The sequence below is a fragment of the Gadus macrocephalus genome, chromosome 18 (genome assembly GCF_031168955.1).
Source record: "Gadus macrocephalus chromosome 18, ASM3116895v1".
Taxonomy (NCBI): Eukaryota; Metazoa; Chordata; class Actinopteri; order Gadiformes; family Gadidae; genus Gadus; species Gadus macrocephalus.
The window spans coordinates 16059253-16078008 of record NC_082399.1 but is presented as its reverse complement, the minus strand read 5'-3'; the positions used below and the strand labels follow the sequence as shown (position 1 = coordinate 16078008).

The following is an 18756-nucleotide window of genomic DNA, read 5'->3' as shown; positions in this document are numbered from 1 at the left end:
CCATCTCTGTCCCTCTCTCTCTTTCCCGCTCTCTCCATCTCTATCCCTCTCACTCTTTCCCTCTCCATTTATATCCTAATAATTAATAATACATTTAAAAATCCCTCTTTATTTCCCTCTCTCTTCTTCCTCAATCTATTGCCCTCCATCCAGCTAAATGTCAGACCGCCCAACCTCCCATAAGACCCTCAACCGGGGGTTTATGCTAGTTTTTCAGGGAACGTTAGTTGGTTTGAGGGGACGTCAGCTGGTTTGAGGGGCCATTAGCTGGTTTGAGGGGACGTTAGTTGGTTTGAGGGGACGTTAGCTGGTTTCAGGGGACGTTAGCTGGTTTGAGGGGACGTTAGCTGGTTTGAGGGGACGTTAGCTGGTTTCAGGGGACGTTAGCTGGTTTGAGGGGACGTTAGTTGGTTTGAGGGACGTTAGTTGGTTTGAGGGGACGTTAGCTGGTTTGAGGGGACTTTAGCTGGTTTGAGGGGACGTTAGTTGGTTTGAGGGGACGTTAGCTGGTTTCAGGGGACGTTAGCTGGTTTGAGGGGACGTTAGCTGGTTTGAGGGGATGTTAGTTGGTTTGCGAAGTTATTAGCTGGTTTGAGGGAACACTAGCTGGTTTGAGGGGACGTTAGTTGGTTTAAGGGGAGGTGAGTTGGTTTGAGGGGACGTTAGTTCAGGTACAGATTTTCTAGATCACAAGTGGACAGCTGGACACGTTCACTGCCCAACGGGAGACCATCGCACCCCCTGACCCCTCAATAATACATTGTCCAGGTGTGACACAGGACGTATTGAGATCCCATAGGGCCATTTTCATTCAGCAGTGTGTACGCTGAATGTGTCCTGGTACACTCACTGACGTCAGCTGGGTAAGCAGTACTGACTAAAGCTGTGTAGGAAATCGTTCCCTATCACGGATATAGTGCACTATATAGGGTGCTCGCCATTTTGTAGTGGTGTTCGAATTCTCAGTGGTTAATTTCATGCACTATATAGTGCACTTAAAATACCGAAAATTTGAGTGTACATACGATGTACCCTACATGTTACTCCCGTCTACCACAATGCAATGCGGTCGTGTTTTTCCGGAGGAGAAGAATCAGTTGAATAACCGCAAAAACGAATACATTTAATGATGGAGTCTCCGACTTTCGTTTAGAAATGCCAACTATTTATTTGGGATTTAACATAGAATATTTAACATTCAAAATTAATTAAAAAAAACTCGAATAAGGAAATGTAACATTCAACATCAATACAACCTCCAGCTTTCCTCGTGAGTGCCCGGTTTGTTAACATGATGTGGGCGCATCTATCTGCGTCACACAAATACCCGGCGCATTTACTGCCACAAATTACTTTTAGAAATGTTCAGCGTAGTGTCCGAATTCTCGTTTGTTCATTCCCTATGTAGTGCACTATATCATGAACACTATATAGGGAATAGTGAGTGAGTGTATAGGGAACGATTTTGAACACAGCTTTATTTGCGCGCCAACGGTGTCATATTAAGGTCAATCAAAAAAACTGAATAGCGTAAGCTTTGTCCTGGACAAAGCCAAAAAAAATGGAAAAGCCCATATATATATATATATATATATATATATATATATATATATATAACAAGACAGGTGAGGGTCAGCAACAGGCAGGTAGACAGACAGGGAGAAGATTGTTAGCATGAGTGACCAAACATTATAACTAAGAATCAAGGCGGAGAAGCAGGAATGAAGTCTGATGGTATAGTCTAATAAGGGGTCCGGGTCCGGGTCGTTAAACTCTGTTGGGCTAAGAACCCCCAAACCAAAGCATAAAAAGCATTTGGTCGTGTTATGGGATGCTATTTGCTGGAGACAACATCAACAAACAAGATTGGTCTGACTTCTTAGACCTAGTGGGTGAATCTATCTAATTCATAGAAATTCAAGGTAATGCTCACCTAATGACACACGATGTTCCACACACTAATGCTCACCTGCGGACACATGATGTGACACATGGTAATACCCACCTGAAGACACATGATGTGACACATGGTAATACCCACCTGAAGACACATGATGGGACACACGGTAATACCCACCTGAAGACACATGATGTGACACACGGTAATACCCACCTGAAGACACATGATGTGACACATGGTAATACCCACCTGAAGACACATGATGGGACACATGGTAATACCCACCTGAAGACACATGATGTGACACACGGTAATACCCACCTGAAGACACATGATGTGACACATGGTAATACCCACCTGAAGACACATGATGTGACACACGGTAATACCCACCTGAAGACACATGATGGGACACATGGTAATACCCACCTGAAGACACATGATGTGACACAGGCAGAAAAGTGGCTACCGGTCCCTTGTCCCTTTTTCCCCCAAAAAGGGACAATAAAGGATAACTTATGCCGCGTTTCCACTGCAGGGTGCGGTACGGTTCGGTTCGCAAAGGTGCGGTACGGATTGAGTTTCCACCGCCAAAAGTGGGCGCGACACGACCTGAGCCGTACTCGTTTTGCCCTCGTCTTCAGTACTCCTCCGTTGGGGTACTGAGACGCCTGAAAGGGTGCCGGGATATTCGAGCTACACACCCCCTCCGTTGATTGGACGACAGAATCGTCACTTCCGGGCGACGTGGGGATAAAAACAAACAAACAGTAGCCTCCAAACTTTCGTCAAACAAAGCTTGCATTCGGAAGTTGATTAACTGCCAAATGAAAAGCATAAAGGCCAGGAACTGTTGCTGGACGACTTCCATGGTAGCTCTTGGTTTAATGTGTCGCGTTCAACTTTTCCATTGTTTTTATTGAGCAGGCTACACTGTGTCGCGCTGCTATGATGTCACGATGTTTACGTAGCTGCCGTGGCGATTGACATCCGGCCTACCATAAAGGGTACTGTCGGCGGTGGAAACGCGGCCTCGGAACTGAGCTGGGCTATACCGCCCCCTCCCTACCGGACTGAGGCGAACCGAACCGTACCGCACCCTGCAGTGTGCAAACGCGGCATTAATGACACACGATGTGAGACACGGTTATGCTCACCTATGAACACACCAAGCCTAACCCCATCTTGTTCTTGATGGCATCACACTCGGGTCTCACTCAGAAATCAATGCAGTCATCACACAGACGTGAACAACGGCCTTGCTCTGGTAGCCACTGACATCAGAATGTCATGTAATTCTTTGGTGTTACACCATAACACCATAACTTTGGTTTTACAACAACATAATTTCGTTCTCGATGACATGACTTTCGGTTCCCTGATATCCATGTAGCCTACCTGTGTTTCCTCAACACGATGTTTCCATTTTATTTCTGTGTTTATTGGTGAGGAAAGGCTTAACTTAAGCTAAGCCAGCTGACATGCAATTTGATTTGAATGGGGTGGTTTCACTTCATTTATCTGTGCTCAGAATGATGTGTTCACTCTATATCACAGTAAGTAAGGCAACCGTCACTATCGAGAGACATTTCTTGTCCCTCTCCCACCAAATACAATTTATCTGCAGCCACGATACCTATTTAACCGCTAAAATGAAGATAACACGGCATCTCATGTTTTATATATAGTTATACTTCACATAAAATAACCAATAGCCTATACTTTATTGCAGTTATGAAATGTGTGGGTTTAGGATGTGACGTTCATTTTAGTTGAAAAAATATTAAAACTTATTTTGCTATTTTTTTAGGGATTATTAGGGACCACACAGATCAGTGTTTCTTCCCCTTACACCAGCAGGAGGCTGCAGGAAATCTGCAGCTCGATGGAAGCGGCTAACGAAGGAATCACACAACTCGTCTGATTCTGTGTAAGACAATTCTCAGCATATTCGTTTCAACAAACCTTAAATCAAACCAATGTTAGCGAGACAGCACTGTCCTCTCCGGATAACTCAGTGCTGGAGAAGTCATCCGTCCACTAGAGAACACCCCCCGGAGCTGTGTGTGTGTGTAGATACACTCTCAGGGATCAAAGCGTTAATGGCAACACACGGAGTCATCGTCTACAATGACAAACATATGCACACACACACCCTCGCACACTCACACACACACACACACACACACACTCACACACACACACACACCCTCCACCCACCCATGCACACACATACACAAACACACACACACACGCACACACACGCACGCACACACACACACACACACACACACACACACACACACACACACACACACACACACACACACACACACACACACACACACACACACACACACACAGACACACACACACACACACACACACACACACTCCCCGTAGGGCCTCTGAGTTAATGCACTGGCACACACTACACACACACAAACAAAAGCACATAAACATCCACAAACAAACACATGCACAAAGACACACCCCAATATGCACACACACAAACACACACGCACACACGCACACCCTGCAGCTGTGTGGTGTGACGGACAGCTGTCCTGATGCTCTCTGACAGAATGGTCTGCTTCCCTTCACTTCCACTTCCATCTTCCCCCGTCAGGTGACACCCCACAGGTGCCACGGCAACCGAGCCCCCGCCCCTCAGGGGAGGATGTTAGTCGGGGGACGGGGGGAGATGGAGACGAGAGCCTAGGCAACCAGCAGCCAACCAGCTGTTTGCTGTCAGGGTGTTCGCCATGGTAACGGATTGATCCGGGTGCCTTGGTTACCAACACTTCACACACACAATGCGCTCACATAGTCACGGCATGATGATACTCTAGATGCAGCCTGACTTTAACTTAATCAACCCTCGCCGTAATGTACGTGGGTACGTGGTGCCTGCTAACACTATCATTGAGATTGATGGTCACTATGGTGACAACAGACCTTGACAACCTTAGAGTTGTACCCTGAAAACAGGCTGTCACCATGACAACAAGCATCCCTGTGAAGAAAGGCCGTCAACGTGAACACTGAGGATCCCCATAGAAACTTGATTGTCATCCAAAGCAGCGAATGTTTCAAAGACTGCATTTCTAAATAAAATAAAATTCATATTTCAAGGCTAGGAGCAAACAACGTCCAGTGAACTCACCGGGACATCAATGCTACCGGCAGATGATTGCAGATGCACAACAATGTTCGATTTTAAAAGTCTAAAATGGGGTCACGGTCCACAAAAGTGTTGGATCCCTACCCTGCAAAACCTTACTCTGCAAGAGCCTCCCCCCTTCCCAACGGTCAGATTACAAACTGCATCACTGATCAACAACCTTAGATAGCATTTAAAGTATGTTATATATGTAATATAAATATATAAGGGCAGGGGGATCAAGAGAGACAGGGCCCTGGCACGTCATACCCCAACTGACCTTTGATGGACAGACCTTTGCAGACAGCCGTTTGCGGTTGAGATCTGCCAGTCTGAAGGCTGGCAACACGCCCAGGCCTGTCCTGCTCTTCTCTGGCTGATTGTTCATTTAAGAGTGAAATGTCTCTTTCTGAGCTCTAGGGCAGGCTTCCTGGTCCAGTCATACATCTCCATCAACACATTTAGAACACAGGAACTGCTCTGAAGAGACCCGCTTGGTCCCATCCTGAGCGCTGCCTCCAAGATGAGTCCCAGTGAACTCGGGTCCATTCAGAACCGTTGAGCAGCAGGCAGGGGTGATGGCCTCTTGCTCAAGGAGGCCCGCAGGTTGGACTGCAGACACAGAGGATCAAACCCAGAAGGCTTCGACAGAGTGTCCCACCCCCGCTGGTACACGGCCCTGCCCATATGAAGGCCGATACAAACTACAAAAAGGTGTCAGTCTGTCGGAGGCCGAGATGCAACCACGGCACATCTCCTTCAGAGCCACTGATAAATGCTTGTTTCGTAAAAATGTGTTTCAGCCTAAGTTGGAAGACTTTGACACATACATTGTTTGGAGGTTGAGCACTGTAGGAGGAGGTATTACTCCTGTGGCCATGTCTTATGGTAATATGTATTTTCAAGCAAGTATGCGTTGTCAAGTCTGTATGTTATAATGAGCGATGTCGTGCTTATGCAGCACACACAGTGGGTATAACTATAAGCATTGAGAAGCCTCCCCCTCTCTCAGACACAACCCATCCAGAGATCCACACATCCCACACAGTGGGTATAGCAATAAGCATTGAGAAGCCTCCCCCTCTCTCAGACACAACCCATCCAGAGATCCACACATCCCTCTGTGGCGTCGAGATCTGAGGTTGGAGCAGAGTAAAACCTACACAACCTGATTGGTGAGCTTTTGCTTCATTCCCCTATTATCTTAGTATCAGTGGGCCAGAGAGCACAGATTGAAGATCACAGAAGACATACGAAGACATTGAAAACAAAAAAACTAATATTTTGGATACACAGATACCTTCAATACAGATTCATGGACTTCCTGTGAATGTATGGACCAGAACATGAAGAGAGTCGAGTGAGTTGATGAGGGAAAGAGGTACACACAGTACAGGACAGGTGGGAATCAACCCCGCGGTCTGGAGAAGATGCATCGCCTGGTGGGGACCTAGTCTCTCGCCTCGGCGTGTGGACCCCGTCAGGACTTGAGGACTCACTCGTAAATCAGAATCAGTCGATGCAACGGTGACGCAAAGCGGTGATGAGCCTGTGTGCGTCCGGAGGAGCCCTGGCGGCCCCCCGGGACCCCCCACCGGGGGGGCGGAGCTGGGGGAGGGCTCTCCAGGCGCTCAGGAGCTTCTCTCACTCTGCGTTGGCAAAGCAAACAATGGCTGGCGGAGAAGTTCTCCTTTGAAAAAGGAGGAGAAAGGAGGTTAGAGGAGGAGCCGCTGGTGAATAATTGATGGGGGCTGAGAGGGATATGAGTTTAGTTAATGTGCCCGGCAGCGTGGCTCAGAGAGCCTCTCAGCTATCCCCCCCCAGGTCCTAGAGCCTGGCAGGAGCCACGCGTTAGGGACAGACTCCTCTGTCTCGCTCTGTCTGTCTCCCTCCATCACTCCCTACACATCTCTTCATGTCCATGTTTCTGCCTCCTCTCATTGTCCCTTTCTCTCTATCTATCGTTCTACCTCTATCGCTCATCCATCCCTCTCTGGATCTACAAGCCTCCTCTCTACCTGTCCTTCTCTCTCTCTTTGTATCTAGTGATTTTTTTGAACATATTATAACTCTGTGTGTATGCATGGATGTGTGTATTTGTGTTGGTGGTTGTAACTGTGTATATCTGTGTGTGTTTGTGTGCATTGCATGTGTGTTTGTGCATGTGTGTGTGTGTGTGTGTTTGTGTATGTGTGTGAGTGTGTGTGTGTGTGTGTGTGTGTGTGTGTGTGTGTGTGTGTGTGTGTGTGTGTGTGTGTGTGTGTGTGTGTGTGTGTGTGTGTGTGTGTGTGTGTGTGTGTGTTTGTTTGTGTGTGTATGTGTTCCTCAGCAGCTGGGTGTCCTCTGGCAGCCATGTTGTATCAGGCCTGAGTGTGTTTTCTGTGAGCGGTAACAGAGTGCTGCTGTCAACCAGCCCACATGCTCTCTATAAGCACCCGCAACTCTCTCTGCAAACACACACCTTCTTTCATTCTCCTGCAGTGTGGGGATGCTGCATTTCTTCATGTCTTCACAATGCATGTCTTCATGATTTAATGATGCATGTCTTCACAATGAATGTCTTCATGTCTTCATGATGCATGTCTTCATGTCGTCATGATGCATCTCTTCATGATGTCATGAATGATGCATTTCCTTAATGATGTCATTGATGCATGTCTTCATGATGTCATGATGCATGTCCTTAATGATGTCATTGATGCATGTCCTCATGATGTCATGATGCATGTCTTCATGATGTCATGATGCATGTCTTCATGATGCATGTCTTCATGATGCATGTCTTCATGATGTCATGATGCATTCTTCATGATGCATGTCTTCATGATGCATGTATTTGATATGCATGTCTTCATGATGCATGTCTTCATGATGCATGTATTTGATATGCATGTCTTCATGATGCATGTCTTCATGATGCATGTCTTCATGATGCATGTATTTGATATGCATGTCTTCATGATGCATGTCTTCATGGTGCATGTCTTCATGATGCATGTCTTCATGCAGCATATCTTCATGTCTTCATGATGCATGTCTTCATGATGCATGTCTTCATGATGCATGTCTTCATGATGCATGTTTTCGTGATGCATGTCCCCAGTCATTAATACCGTTGAAAGCAAACACCCTTTCCAGGTCACCTTGGGATGTGCCCGCCCATGTGCGGTGCTCAACAGCACTACCTCAGCCACTAAAAGAGGTTTCCAGGGATGTTTAAGAACCACACATTTGGACTCCTCCAGTAATGTATCAGACATCCTCCGGTAAGAGGATCCGACCCCAGACAGTACAGGAGCATCCCCACACATGTCAGACCCGGCGCCTCACCTGGGCAGTTTGTGGATCTCCTGTCCGACGGGAGGAGGTGAGTGACAGCTCTGACAGACAGAATAGTTACGAGTTCCTTGGAAACTCAGCGGCTAAAAGTGACACCTGTCTAGCGAGGGAGACTCTCAGAGTTAAGACAACACTCCCCTCACTTCCTCTCGGTTGCAGCACATCCGTCTCTCTCCTCTGTCTCTCCTCCAACCCCCGCCCCCACCACCTTCCCCTCTCCCACTTCTGTCACATTATCTCCAGCTGGTTAGCCCTACATTGGGGGCTGTCAGACTGCATTTGGAGGTGGCAGAGTGACAGGCGTACTGATGGCCGCTGAAGGGCCCCCTACTCCACCAGTAGCCCCAGCTCCCAGGCACCGACACACACTCCGAGGGCCCCGCAAGACCCACATTGCTACGCTATCGCTAGTGAGCTCATAGCGAGCGTCCGTAGCAGAGAGAGAGAGTGATACGGAGAGAGAGGGGGAGAGATAATAGGGTGAGAGTCAGAGGGAGAGAGAGAGAGAGAGAGAGAGAGAGAGAGAGAGAGAGAGAGAGAGAGAGAGAGAGAGAGAGAGAGAGAGAGAGAGAGAGAGAGAGAGAGAGAGAGAGAGAGAGAGAGAGAGAGAGAGAGAGAGAGAGAGAGAAAAGGAGAGAGCCCAGAGACAAAGATACAGATAGAGACAATTACAGATATATGTGGAATCTAAGTCATGAGTGAGAGAGGGTGAGAGAGGTGTTTAGAAATAAAGAAAGAAAATTAGAAAGAAGGAGAAATTAAAGGAAGAAGGCAACAAACAAACAAATACAAAAGAAAGGAAGAAGGTGCGAGTCAGAAGAAAGAAGAGAAGGATTTGGAAGAGGCCGGAGAGTTATTAGTAAAGAGAGAATCGTTCAATGAAGAGGAGAAACAGTGAACCGGTCAATCAGGCCTCTGGAACCGACGGTATCGACTCAATATATCACATAAACGCACTGCTACCTCACTGACCTCTTGTCCATCCACCCTCTGGTTTCAAATGCGTCTCTCCAACACAACAGCTGGGAGCCTCCACCAACAGACTTCAGGCCACTCATAATCAACCACTACCACTTGAACACTTTACACTACACTTTACATTTTACTATACCTCATCACTTATCATTACTCATTACTTATTACCACTGTTTCAGCCTCTTTCATTATTACTTACTTTATTTTATTTGTTTATTATTATTTATTATGTGATCTATGCAGCTACTTGTTTTTATTTTTGCTTATCTTTATTTACTTTATCTTGTATTGCTGCTGCTATGTGGCTGTCGAGGAACCAAGCCTAAGAATTGTACTCTTGTGTACTCGGACAATAAGATGCAATAAAAGTAATTCAGATTCAGATTCAGATTCTGATAATGACTATAAAGTATGCAAATGATATGCAGACTGAACGCACTCCAATCCTGCAATACGCTAATGCTAATACTGTGTTGTAGTGTGAAAGTGGAACTTGTGCTGGTAGAGGATTGTTAGAAGCGTGGTAAACCGTGTGAAGGGGGCATTCAAAGGGATTTATAATCTGCATCTGTGGATAAAAGGTAACAGGACATTTACTCCGGGTGAAACCTTTTGTGCCATGTTTTATTTGTGGTGCGGGATTTGAGGGCGATTTCTAAATGAATCCCATTCTATTTTGACATGAACAAATTAATACTGAGGTCTTCTAAAACGACAAATAAAAAGAGGGGTTGGATATTTCATTTTCCTCATCACATTTTCAGAGTAAATTGAGAAATACAATTTTCGATGTAAATTAAATACAAATATTTTAATCCATACTATGTGCCATAATCTGACTGCATCAAGTCTGGACGTTTTTTTAAGGCCTAAATTATAAACATTTTAAAACAACTTTTTTATTTTCTAATGTTTTAACTTATTCTCAGTAAATTGCTGAAAATAATACCTTGAATTATTTGAACGCATTGATATTAATTCATATTTAATATTAATTAATAGCTTCCGCATAAATGTGCTTGAATACCAAATATAGTACATAAAGTAAATAAGTCAATTAATATAAAATAAAGTACTCCACGGATATTGGCATACTCCCCATATAAGGCATTCCTATACGGGGAATTATGTATTACTTAATCAAATGAAACGAACCATAGGGTTTACAGGCCTATGACCAAATAACTTCAACCTAATTCTGATTCATGTCTATTTATTTGAAACCCATGGGTATCACCAGGGGATCGAACCTGTGCCAATATTGTTCCACTCCACACAGAGGCGCGGCGGAGGGGGCGGAGAGCTGGCTGCGTAAAAGCTTGTGCGTAAAAGCTGCAGGCGGCGCTGGGAGTCGATATAAAGCCCCCCCGCTGCCGCCCCCGCGCTCCCACTCCAGCGGGACGCGCAGCACTCCCGTCGTAGCTTTTACGCACAAGAACCTGCAGCCAGACGCACCGGGGACGTACCACAGCCAGACGCACCGGGGACGTACCACAGCCAGACGCACCGGGGACGCAGCGCGCCGCGGTCCAGGTATGTTGGAACAACTACTAAGATTACGCACTTTTAATGACGACAACCATGTTTGATTTATCTTTGTTTATGTCAACACATACGACGTGTGATGGAATGTGTTGGCGTGAGGAAATAGCGGTTTAAACTATGACTTTAGTGTCGGACGAAGGAGGCCTTTGGGACCGTTTCGTATTATGAAGAGAAGGCTAACTGTTCTTAGTATAAAGATTATTTTGGATCATTTAAATTAAACCTATAAATGTATTTGTCCAAACTGCTTGTTTTACGTGCTGGTAATGTGTGCAGGAAAGCCAGGCCCTGCTCATTAAGGTCACCATTAAACACCACGTTCTGGCTATGATTTATAAATTGTATCATATTTGTTGTGCACATTAAATGTATTATCAAGAGAGATATAATTTGTACTCATTTAATATTTTAATATGACATTTTGTAATGTGTTGGATACTTAATCCTTACATAACATTATATGTAGCCTAATTATATTTAATGTTTTATATCTTAGAAATTAAATTTGTTGTAAGCACAACCTGCAAAATTTCTTCAGTTGCTCAAAAGTTAAAATCTAGCGTCTCACAGTTTGCCAGGATCACAAGATCCCCGTTCATTAGAACCATTTGAAACCTGACATTGATCATCACGTCTAATCCCAGCTAATCCTCTCCCTCTGCTCCCCCTCCCCAGAAGCAGACCACCACGCCGACTGCTCCCTTCCCCAGAAGCAGACCACCACGCCAACCTCCCCTGTCCTCCGTACGGCCGTCTTAGGTAAGCCCGGCCCACCTCCCCGTCCCTCTGTGTGTGAACTGATCCCAGCAGGGGGCTAGGCTGAGATGTCGCTATAGATCCAACAGCACCACGGCTTGTCTCACTGAGGGTAAATCGATTCTTGTAGTGGTTTAACCATCTGAACAGAAGCCCCCGCAGACCCCTGCCCATGGGCTGGGGCGCTGCGGTTGTTACGTAACTCATCAATGCTTTTAACATTTAGCATTTAGCCTCCTCGGTTGAAACAATAGATGACATGAACGATCATCGACCCACAAGGCTAAAAACAGGGCCGGGGGCCTGGGGGGCCTGAGGGGGGGGGCTGTCAGTGGTCAGGGAGCCGATCACAGCGGGGGGAGAATATGATTTTTATTGATTGGTTCTTAATAGCAACTGTAAGTCTCCATTATGAGGCAGAGAGCAGGGATACGGCCTCGGGGAAGACAGGATGGCCCACCGACACAAACGGGACACTTGTGTAGGGGCAATCGGGGGAGGAGGGGAACCGGGAGCCCTTCATTTCAGAGCTCGGAGAACCAGGGAGAGCTTGTCAAATAAAGGAGAAGCATGACGCTTTCAGTCGTCAAATGCAGACAAATAGGGTTTCATCCGCTTTTCCTCAAATAGCATTTTCACTGAACAACTTGAAGGACACCCGAATAAATAGACCCCTCACAGCAGGGGCTTCAAAGAACACAGCTACCTCCTCTTCTCTCTGTGGGGAAGCTCAGGGCTGTGCTCCCAGTTAAACAAGACCCTAATGCATCATTCATCACATTGAATTCAATAGAAAAACATTTTTATTGGGAAATGTTACTTATATTTTATGTATGCTTTTTAACTCAATTAAACCTAGAAATTATCGTGATTATTTTTTTTTAAACATTTACTTAGATATAGATTCAAGCCAATAATAATAATAAGTGTGAAAATACACAGTATATGACATTTATATAGAAATATATATTCAAATATATACAGTAAGTCAAAATATAATATAATATATAGGGTATATCAAATTTTTCTGTTTATCTTTAGGTTACAATGTTTCCACAAATATAAAAGTATGTAAAAGTATCTCTCACATCTAAAATTATGGATAGATCGTCAATGAAATTGTAATTAAAATATAAAAAAATATCAGAAAAATAATAGTCATTCAGTATACACTTCAGAACGTGGAAGATCCTCAAAACCTATTCTTTAATTTCTCCTTATGAGTATTAAGTATTTATCAAACATGAAATTATTAGAAAAAAAACTTTCAAATGGGTTTTGACAAAGTTTTAGAATTTGATATTTAGTGATATTTGAGAGCCCTATCAGATCCCCAGACGAGGACTCACAGGACTTTAACTAAACCTCCGTCCAAAGTGGAACTTAGCAGGCTCTCCTCACCCTGGGAGCTCAGAAGAGCAGATGAAGCCGGGTGAAGCTCTGTGACCCAGATCCACGCCCACCACTAATGATGCCCCATGGGCGCCTCATTAAAGACCAAGGCTCCAGCCCGCTCTCCCTGCCCGCCCAGGCCTCCCCTTCCCTGGCCGCACCGCGCCTGTAGCCGGCCTCCGGGGCTCCAGGCCTTAACGTCAGGGTCCCGTGAGCGCAGCCCCTCTGATCCAGGTGCAGAGCCCCGTGGGCCCCGGCCCAGACCCCCAGCCCAGGGCCTGCTGGCTCCACCGGGGCCCTGAGTTTAATGAGGAGTGGCAGGTAAAGTGGGTGGTGGTTGGTGGGTCAGACCCCCAGGGGGGATAAGGGCCGGGATCCACCCGTGGAGCACAAATAGGAGGCTGACACTTATTACCGAGCGCCATGTGTCAGCCATTACCCCCTAGTACCCACACCTTAATGCTCGGTGGTCTGCAAGGCTGATGTATTCTCTTTTATGGCACAGCCCATGAACATGTTTTGTTGAGAAGATAACAAACCGCATTACCCTAAACCACTTGACCCTTTATTGAACAAATATTTATTTCCGTTTTGCAGGACTTTTGGCGGAGACGTTAAGTTAGCCCTTGTTCACAAGAGCCCGGGGGAGCCATGTCTAAAGAGGATGGGTGTAAGGTCGCGTCCGTCTGCAAGCACAAGGAACGCAAGCCCAAGAAGCCCCACTACATCCCCCGGCCCTGGGGGAAGCCCTACAACTACAAGTGCTTCCAGTGCCCCTTCACCTGCATGGAGAAGTCTCATCTGTACAACCACATGAAGTACAGCCTCTGCAAGAACTCCCTCTCACTGCTCATAGAGTCCGACTGGCCCTACAAGAAGGGCAACATCCTCCACCCGGAGCAGCTGCGCCCTCTCCAGCACGCACATGGGCTCCACAAGCCACAGAAGGAGGACCAGGGGCAGGGGACAGAGCCTGAGGAGAGGCCCAGGCAGGGGGGTCCCTTAGACGAGGAAGAGGAGGACCCAGAGAGTCGAGGAGGAGGAGGAGGAGGAGAGGAGGAAGAGGCGGGAGGAGGAGGGGATGGGGCAGAGCTCACAGGGCTAGCAAAGGAGAACTCTGGCAGGAGTCAAGGGCTCACACAGGGTACCAAACACCCTGTAAGCCGGCAGGAATCGGAACTCCTCATGGCAGACATGTTCTCCCTAGAAGACCAGCTTCTGAGGGCCCGCTCGGTGGAGGTGGAGGCCCAGCTGAAGCAGTACAAGCTGTCCAAGACCTGCCTGACCGCGCCCGGCCTGCTGTCCGAGCACTGGAGGCTGCTGACCATGAGCCACACCAAGGCCAAGGCCGAGGGCGTCCAGTCCAGGATGGGAGGCTCCATCCCTTGCTACCCTCCCCCGCCCAATCTCCTGGACTACCAGGACCCCACCGGGCTCAACCTGTCCCTGCTTGGGGTGGGCTACCCCATCAGCCCGAGCCTCTTCTCCTACATGAACGCTGCTGCTGCTGCTCCCGGCTTAAACACCCCCACCCACGCCCAGATGGCGGACCAGCTCCCCTTCCTCGCCTCTGCTGCGCAGCTCATCCACCCCTCCTCTGGCCTCCACGCACACCCTGACCGGACGCTGCTAGCGCCACGCCTCTTCTACCCCTTCCTCTGTGAGCACAGCCTGGGAGCGACCGCATTCGGGAATGGTGATACCAGCAAGGGGATGAAGACCCCCGCTGGCAGCACGTCCAGCAGTGGGCTGGCCGGCCGGCTGCCCAGTTACCCCCCTAAGGTCAACCTGTGGAAGGTCCCCGCAGTGCGACCAGGGGCCCACCCATCGTCCCCCCAGGCCGGCTGGGTCTCCCCCCAGAGGGAGGGCCCTGACCCAGGTTTCAGGCCGGGGGAGAAGCTGACGTCGGCCGCCAGGGAAGGTAGAACTGGCTGGGGCCTCAAGAGGCCCGGGGCCCTGCAGGGGATGAGTGAGGCCCCTGTGGAGAAGCGGCCTGCCGTGGGATTCGGTCTGGAGGTGATGAAGAACATACAGAACTCCTCCTCTCCAGCTGACAGGCTTCTTATGCACAGCAGGTAAGAGTCATTACTATCAATGCCAAATTTAAACCACATTATATTATATTATATATATATATATATATATTATATTTAAGTATCGTCCGATCATTCTCTAAGGTTGTATTTGTAAAACTGCTAACCTTGCTTCATTCTGAATCATGTTCCTACTCTGCACTCTGTTTCTAAAATTAGGTTGTGCGACATTCTAGATTGTATGCACATTTTGACCTGGATGCTCTGCCTGTTCCCTCAGCTCCCAAGGGGCCCAGCTCGTGTCCCGGCCGGTGGAGGCGTGGCAGGACGACACCCCTCCCGGCCCCAATATGGAGCCGTCGTCCCGGGCCGGCTGTGGGGAGGACCCCAGACCGGACCGCACCACGGGCAGGACAGCGGGGCCGGTGGCCGGGCCTTCCCAGTCGGTGGCCGGGCTCCTGAACGACCTCTCCAAGGCCCTGCAGGAGTACCAGGAGGCGGAGAGGAAGATCTCCCACCTGGACAAGGACGACCTCCCCGCCCAGGGCCACCTGTGGGAACACCTGAGCACCATCCGCAGCGAGCTCTTCCACATCCACCGGGCGCTGGAGCAGACGGCGGCGCACAACGAAGGACCCCTCGACCTGTCCGTCAAGAGGGAGCCCGACGACGCGCCGGCCAACCACAGCAGCGCCGACGACGGCGACCACACCAAAGACATCTCCCCGGAAACCGAAGAGGAGGAGGACGACGCGGAGCAGAAGGAGGAGGAAGAGGAGGAGGAGGAGGACGGGGCGATCGAGAGCGAGAGGAAGGCCATCAAGGCTTCTCTGGAGTGCCGGACAAAGTCTCTAGACATGCTAATCAAGATGAGTCAGGCCTGTGTCCCCGCGCTGAGCGGCCAGGCGGGGGGCGCCCCCGGGGGGTTTGGTCTGAGACCCGGTCCGGCTGAGGTCCTCTGGCCGGGCAGGACCACCAAGTGTGAGGCCGACTCCAGCGTGCTGCTCTGCCCCGACGGACGGCCGCTGGTGTCCCACATCGCCCCCTGCTCGGCCCTGACACCGAAGAGGCCCCCGTCTCAACAGCGCCCTCCTAGCCCACTGAACGCCACCGACTCCTAGGAACCCCCCCGGGACTTCCACCACCACCACCACCACCGCCGCATCTGGAGCGCCGTCTCCAGCCTTGTTTCTTGCTCTTTCCTCCTCACTTCCTGTCACACTTTGCACCTTACGAAGGAAGAACTCACGTCTGAACTGAAGAACTAATCAACTACATGTGAAGGTCTGGTTGTCAACGTGGGATGATCTGGAACGTTGGCTTCCCCTTTCACATGATCATGATAACATCACAATAAAAGTCGAAAGGAAATACATAATTTATAACTCTGTTGGCATACTGTTTAAACTAATATGTACATTTTGTATTTATTTGATTCATGTAAGTAAACCGTTTTCAAAGATCGTTGTATTGTTTTCTATGCAATGTCATGTTTGATTGTATTATTGCACTTGATAAAATTGTACACACTACCTTAAATAAACCATTATAGAAAATATTTGATGGAATCTTTTTGTTCTAATTTGTAGTTTATTTTATTATTAACAATAATTATAAACAAAAATAAAATCCTTTCTAAAATTCCCAAATAATATTATCGGAACAATTGTTTTCCAAAATGACAAAAAAAATCATGTTACAATAACTTTATTTTTGTATAAAAGTACAAATATACTCCCCTATCGACAATACAATTTGTAAATCGGATATTGCGTTTCTAGATGTACAAAATGTGGCCGCCGTCATCCACAGGTCAGACACAGACAGAGCTCTGAACACACAGGTCAAAGGTCAGCCCACCGGCGGTATCCGTCCCCCTCCAACACACTGGGTGGACGGAGGTGAAAGGTGAAGCCGTCCCCAGACTCAGCACCTTCCCCTGGCCTTGTCCAGACTTCAGGCCCCAGACCTGTTTGTGAAAAGGTCAGAACCTTTACCTTGGATCTCAACGCCTGCCAGGTGGACAACGACCCCCCCCCCCCCAGGTAGGAGGCCCCCTGCTGGGCCCTCCACCGCTTCCAGGCCCCCCTGACATCCAAAGGTCAGCTGCCACAGCCAGAGCAGCAGCGAGAGTCATCTGGTGAGGGTGAGGGTGGGGGTGGGGGTGAGGGTGCTGGCTCCCTCGGCCATTTGAGGACATGCAGGCCTAACAGCCGGTGTTCCAGTGCATTGTGCACTTTGAATGCATGTAGGCCCTAATCCAACATTTGTATGTATTTTTGTTCATTTTACGCACATCATGGCTGTCGTTGAGATCTTTAGTAATTTGTTCCAATTTACGTCAGAGAGAGGCGTTGAAGTTTATGGTTAGTTTTAGTTAATGATGCCAAATTATAAAAAATAATGCCTCGGTGCACAAGGAAATTAATCTACGGCGCATGAAAAACACACAAGACTGATTAATAATGTTAACAGATTAGGATCAATTTGCACGGAAGACAGATTTCTCAGATACTTTCAACCGGACTCGGCAAGAGCCAATAGAGGATGCAGCATCCCTCGGATTGGCTCCAGTCTTTTGAACATTTTAAGGCCGTGGCCATGTTTGGAAATAAATTGCCGTCCAGCCGAGGGCGGATATTCAATGCTAAACACAACATGAATATCAGGATGGTCTCTCGCATAGACGCCAAACAATATGGACACAGCATCTGTGAATTCCTTGGATAGGGCATTATGGACGTAGCCATGCAGAAACAATCCATATTTGGCACATTGGGGATACCTTGCAGCAGTCTACGGTCAACACCACTTAAAGGCGCAGTGTGTAGGATCTAGCGCCATCTAGCGGTGAGGTTAGCAACTGGATACCCCCCTACCTAACCTGATCCCTCCCTTTCCATCGACGCAAGAGAGCTGCGGTGTCCTCTACTGGCCTTTAGGGGGCAGTAGCTACTTCCAAAATGATGACATCGTCTGACAGCGTCGAGTAGGCAAGTCTCATGGGATGAGGTTCCTTAATAGATTTATAAATAGTTAGTTATTTAGACTGTAAATCTATGGGTCAAATCTGACAAGTAAGACAGCAATCCTAAGATAAGACAATTAGATGTGGTCCTCTCTAGAGTTGTTGGTTCTGGGCCGCCGTTGAAACATGCAGGGCCTCACACACAGGAAGTCATGCTGCAGCTCGGCCTCAACAGCCTAGTTAGCTCCGCCCTCAGCTAAAGACACTGGTTATTTATAAACCATTACTTTTATGCAATTCAATGACTTAGAGTCACCCACATCCAAACAGGGATAATTTTTTCATCAATTCAATGTTGATGTTTTTAGTCATCCAGCAAAGTTTGATAAACACAAAAGGTTTTTGTAAATGTGGAACTGCTGTTTAAAGAGATTATCCAGGATAGATCAGGAGTACTCTTTCCAGCTTTGTTGTTTAATTGCTGATCTGTGTCGGGCTAACTTTGACAACCCGGTAGATATCTGAGGCGTGGTAAAGGAAGAAGTCATGCTTAATCATTAAGGATGTTCCCTCTGCTTAAAATCATCAAATCACACACGCATTGCTCTTAGAGCTTGCCTTATCTTAAAGTCGCCCTATCTTAACGAATTAAACCTAATCCAGTGTTCAGTGATGAGGATTGAGG

The 18756-nt window shown here is 47.7% G+C and overlaps 1 protein-coding gene across 1 annotated transcript; it reads left to right on the top strand.

The window, feature by feature from the left end:
• Positions 1 to 10770: 10770 nt before the first annotated feature.
• On the top strand, positions 10771 to 16661 carry prr35 (proline rich 35). Its single transcript, XM_060036866.1, has 4 exons — positions 10771 to 10910; positions 11598 to 11681; positions 13668 to 15145; positions 15384 to 16661. Exons 3-4 carry the CDS (start codon positions 13722 to 13724, stop codon positions 16222 to 16224), a joined length of 2265 nt encoding a protein of 754 aa, XP_059892849.1. The 5' UTR covers positions 10771 to 10910; positions 11598 to 11681; positions 13668 to 13721; the 3' UTR covers positions 16225 to 16661.
• Positions 16662 to 18756: the final 2095 nt, after the last annotated feature.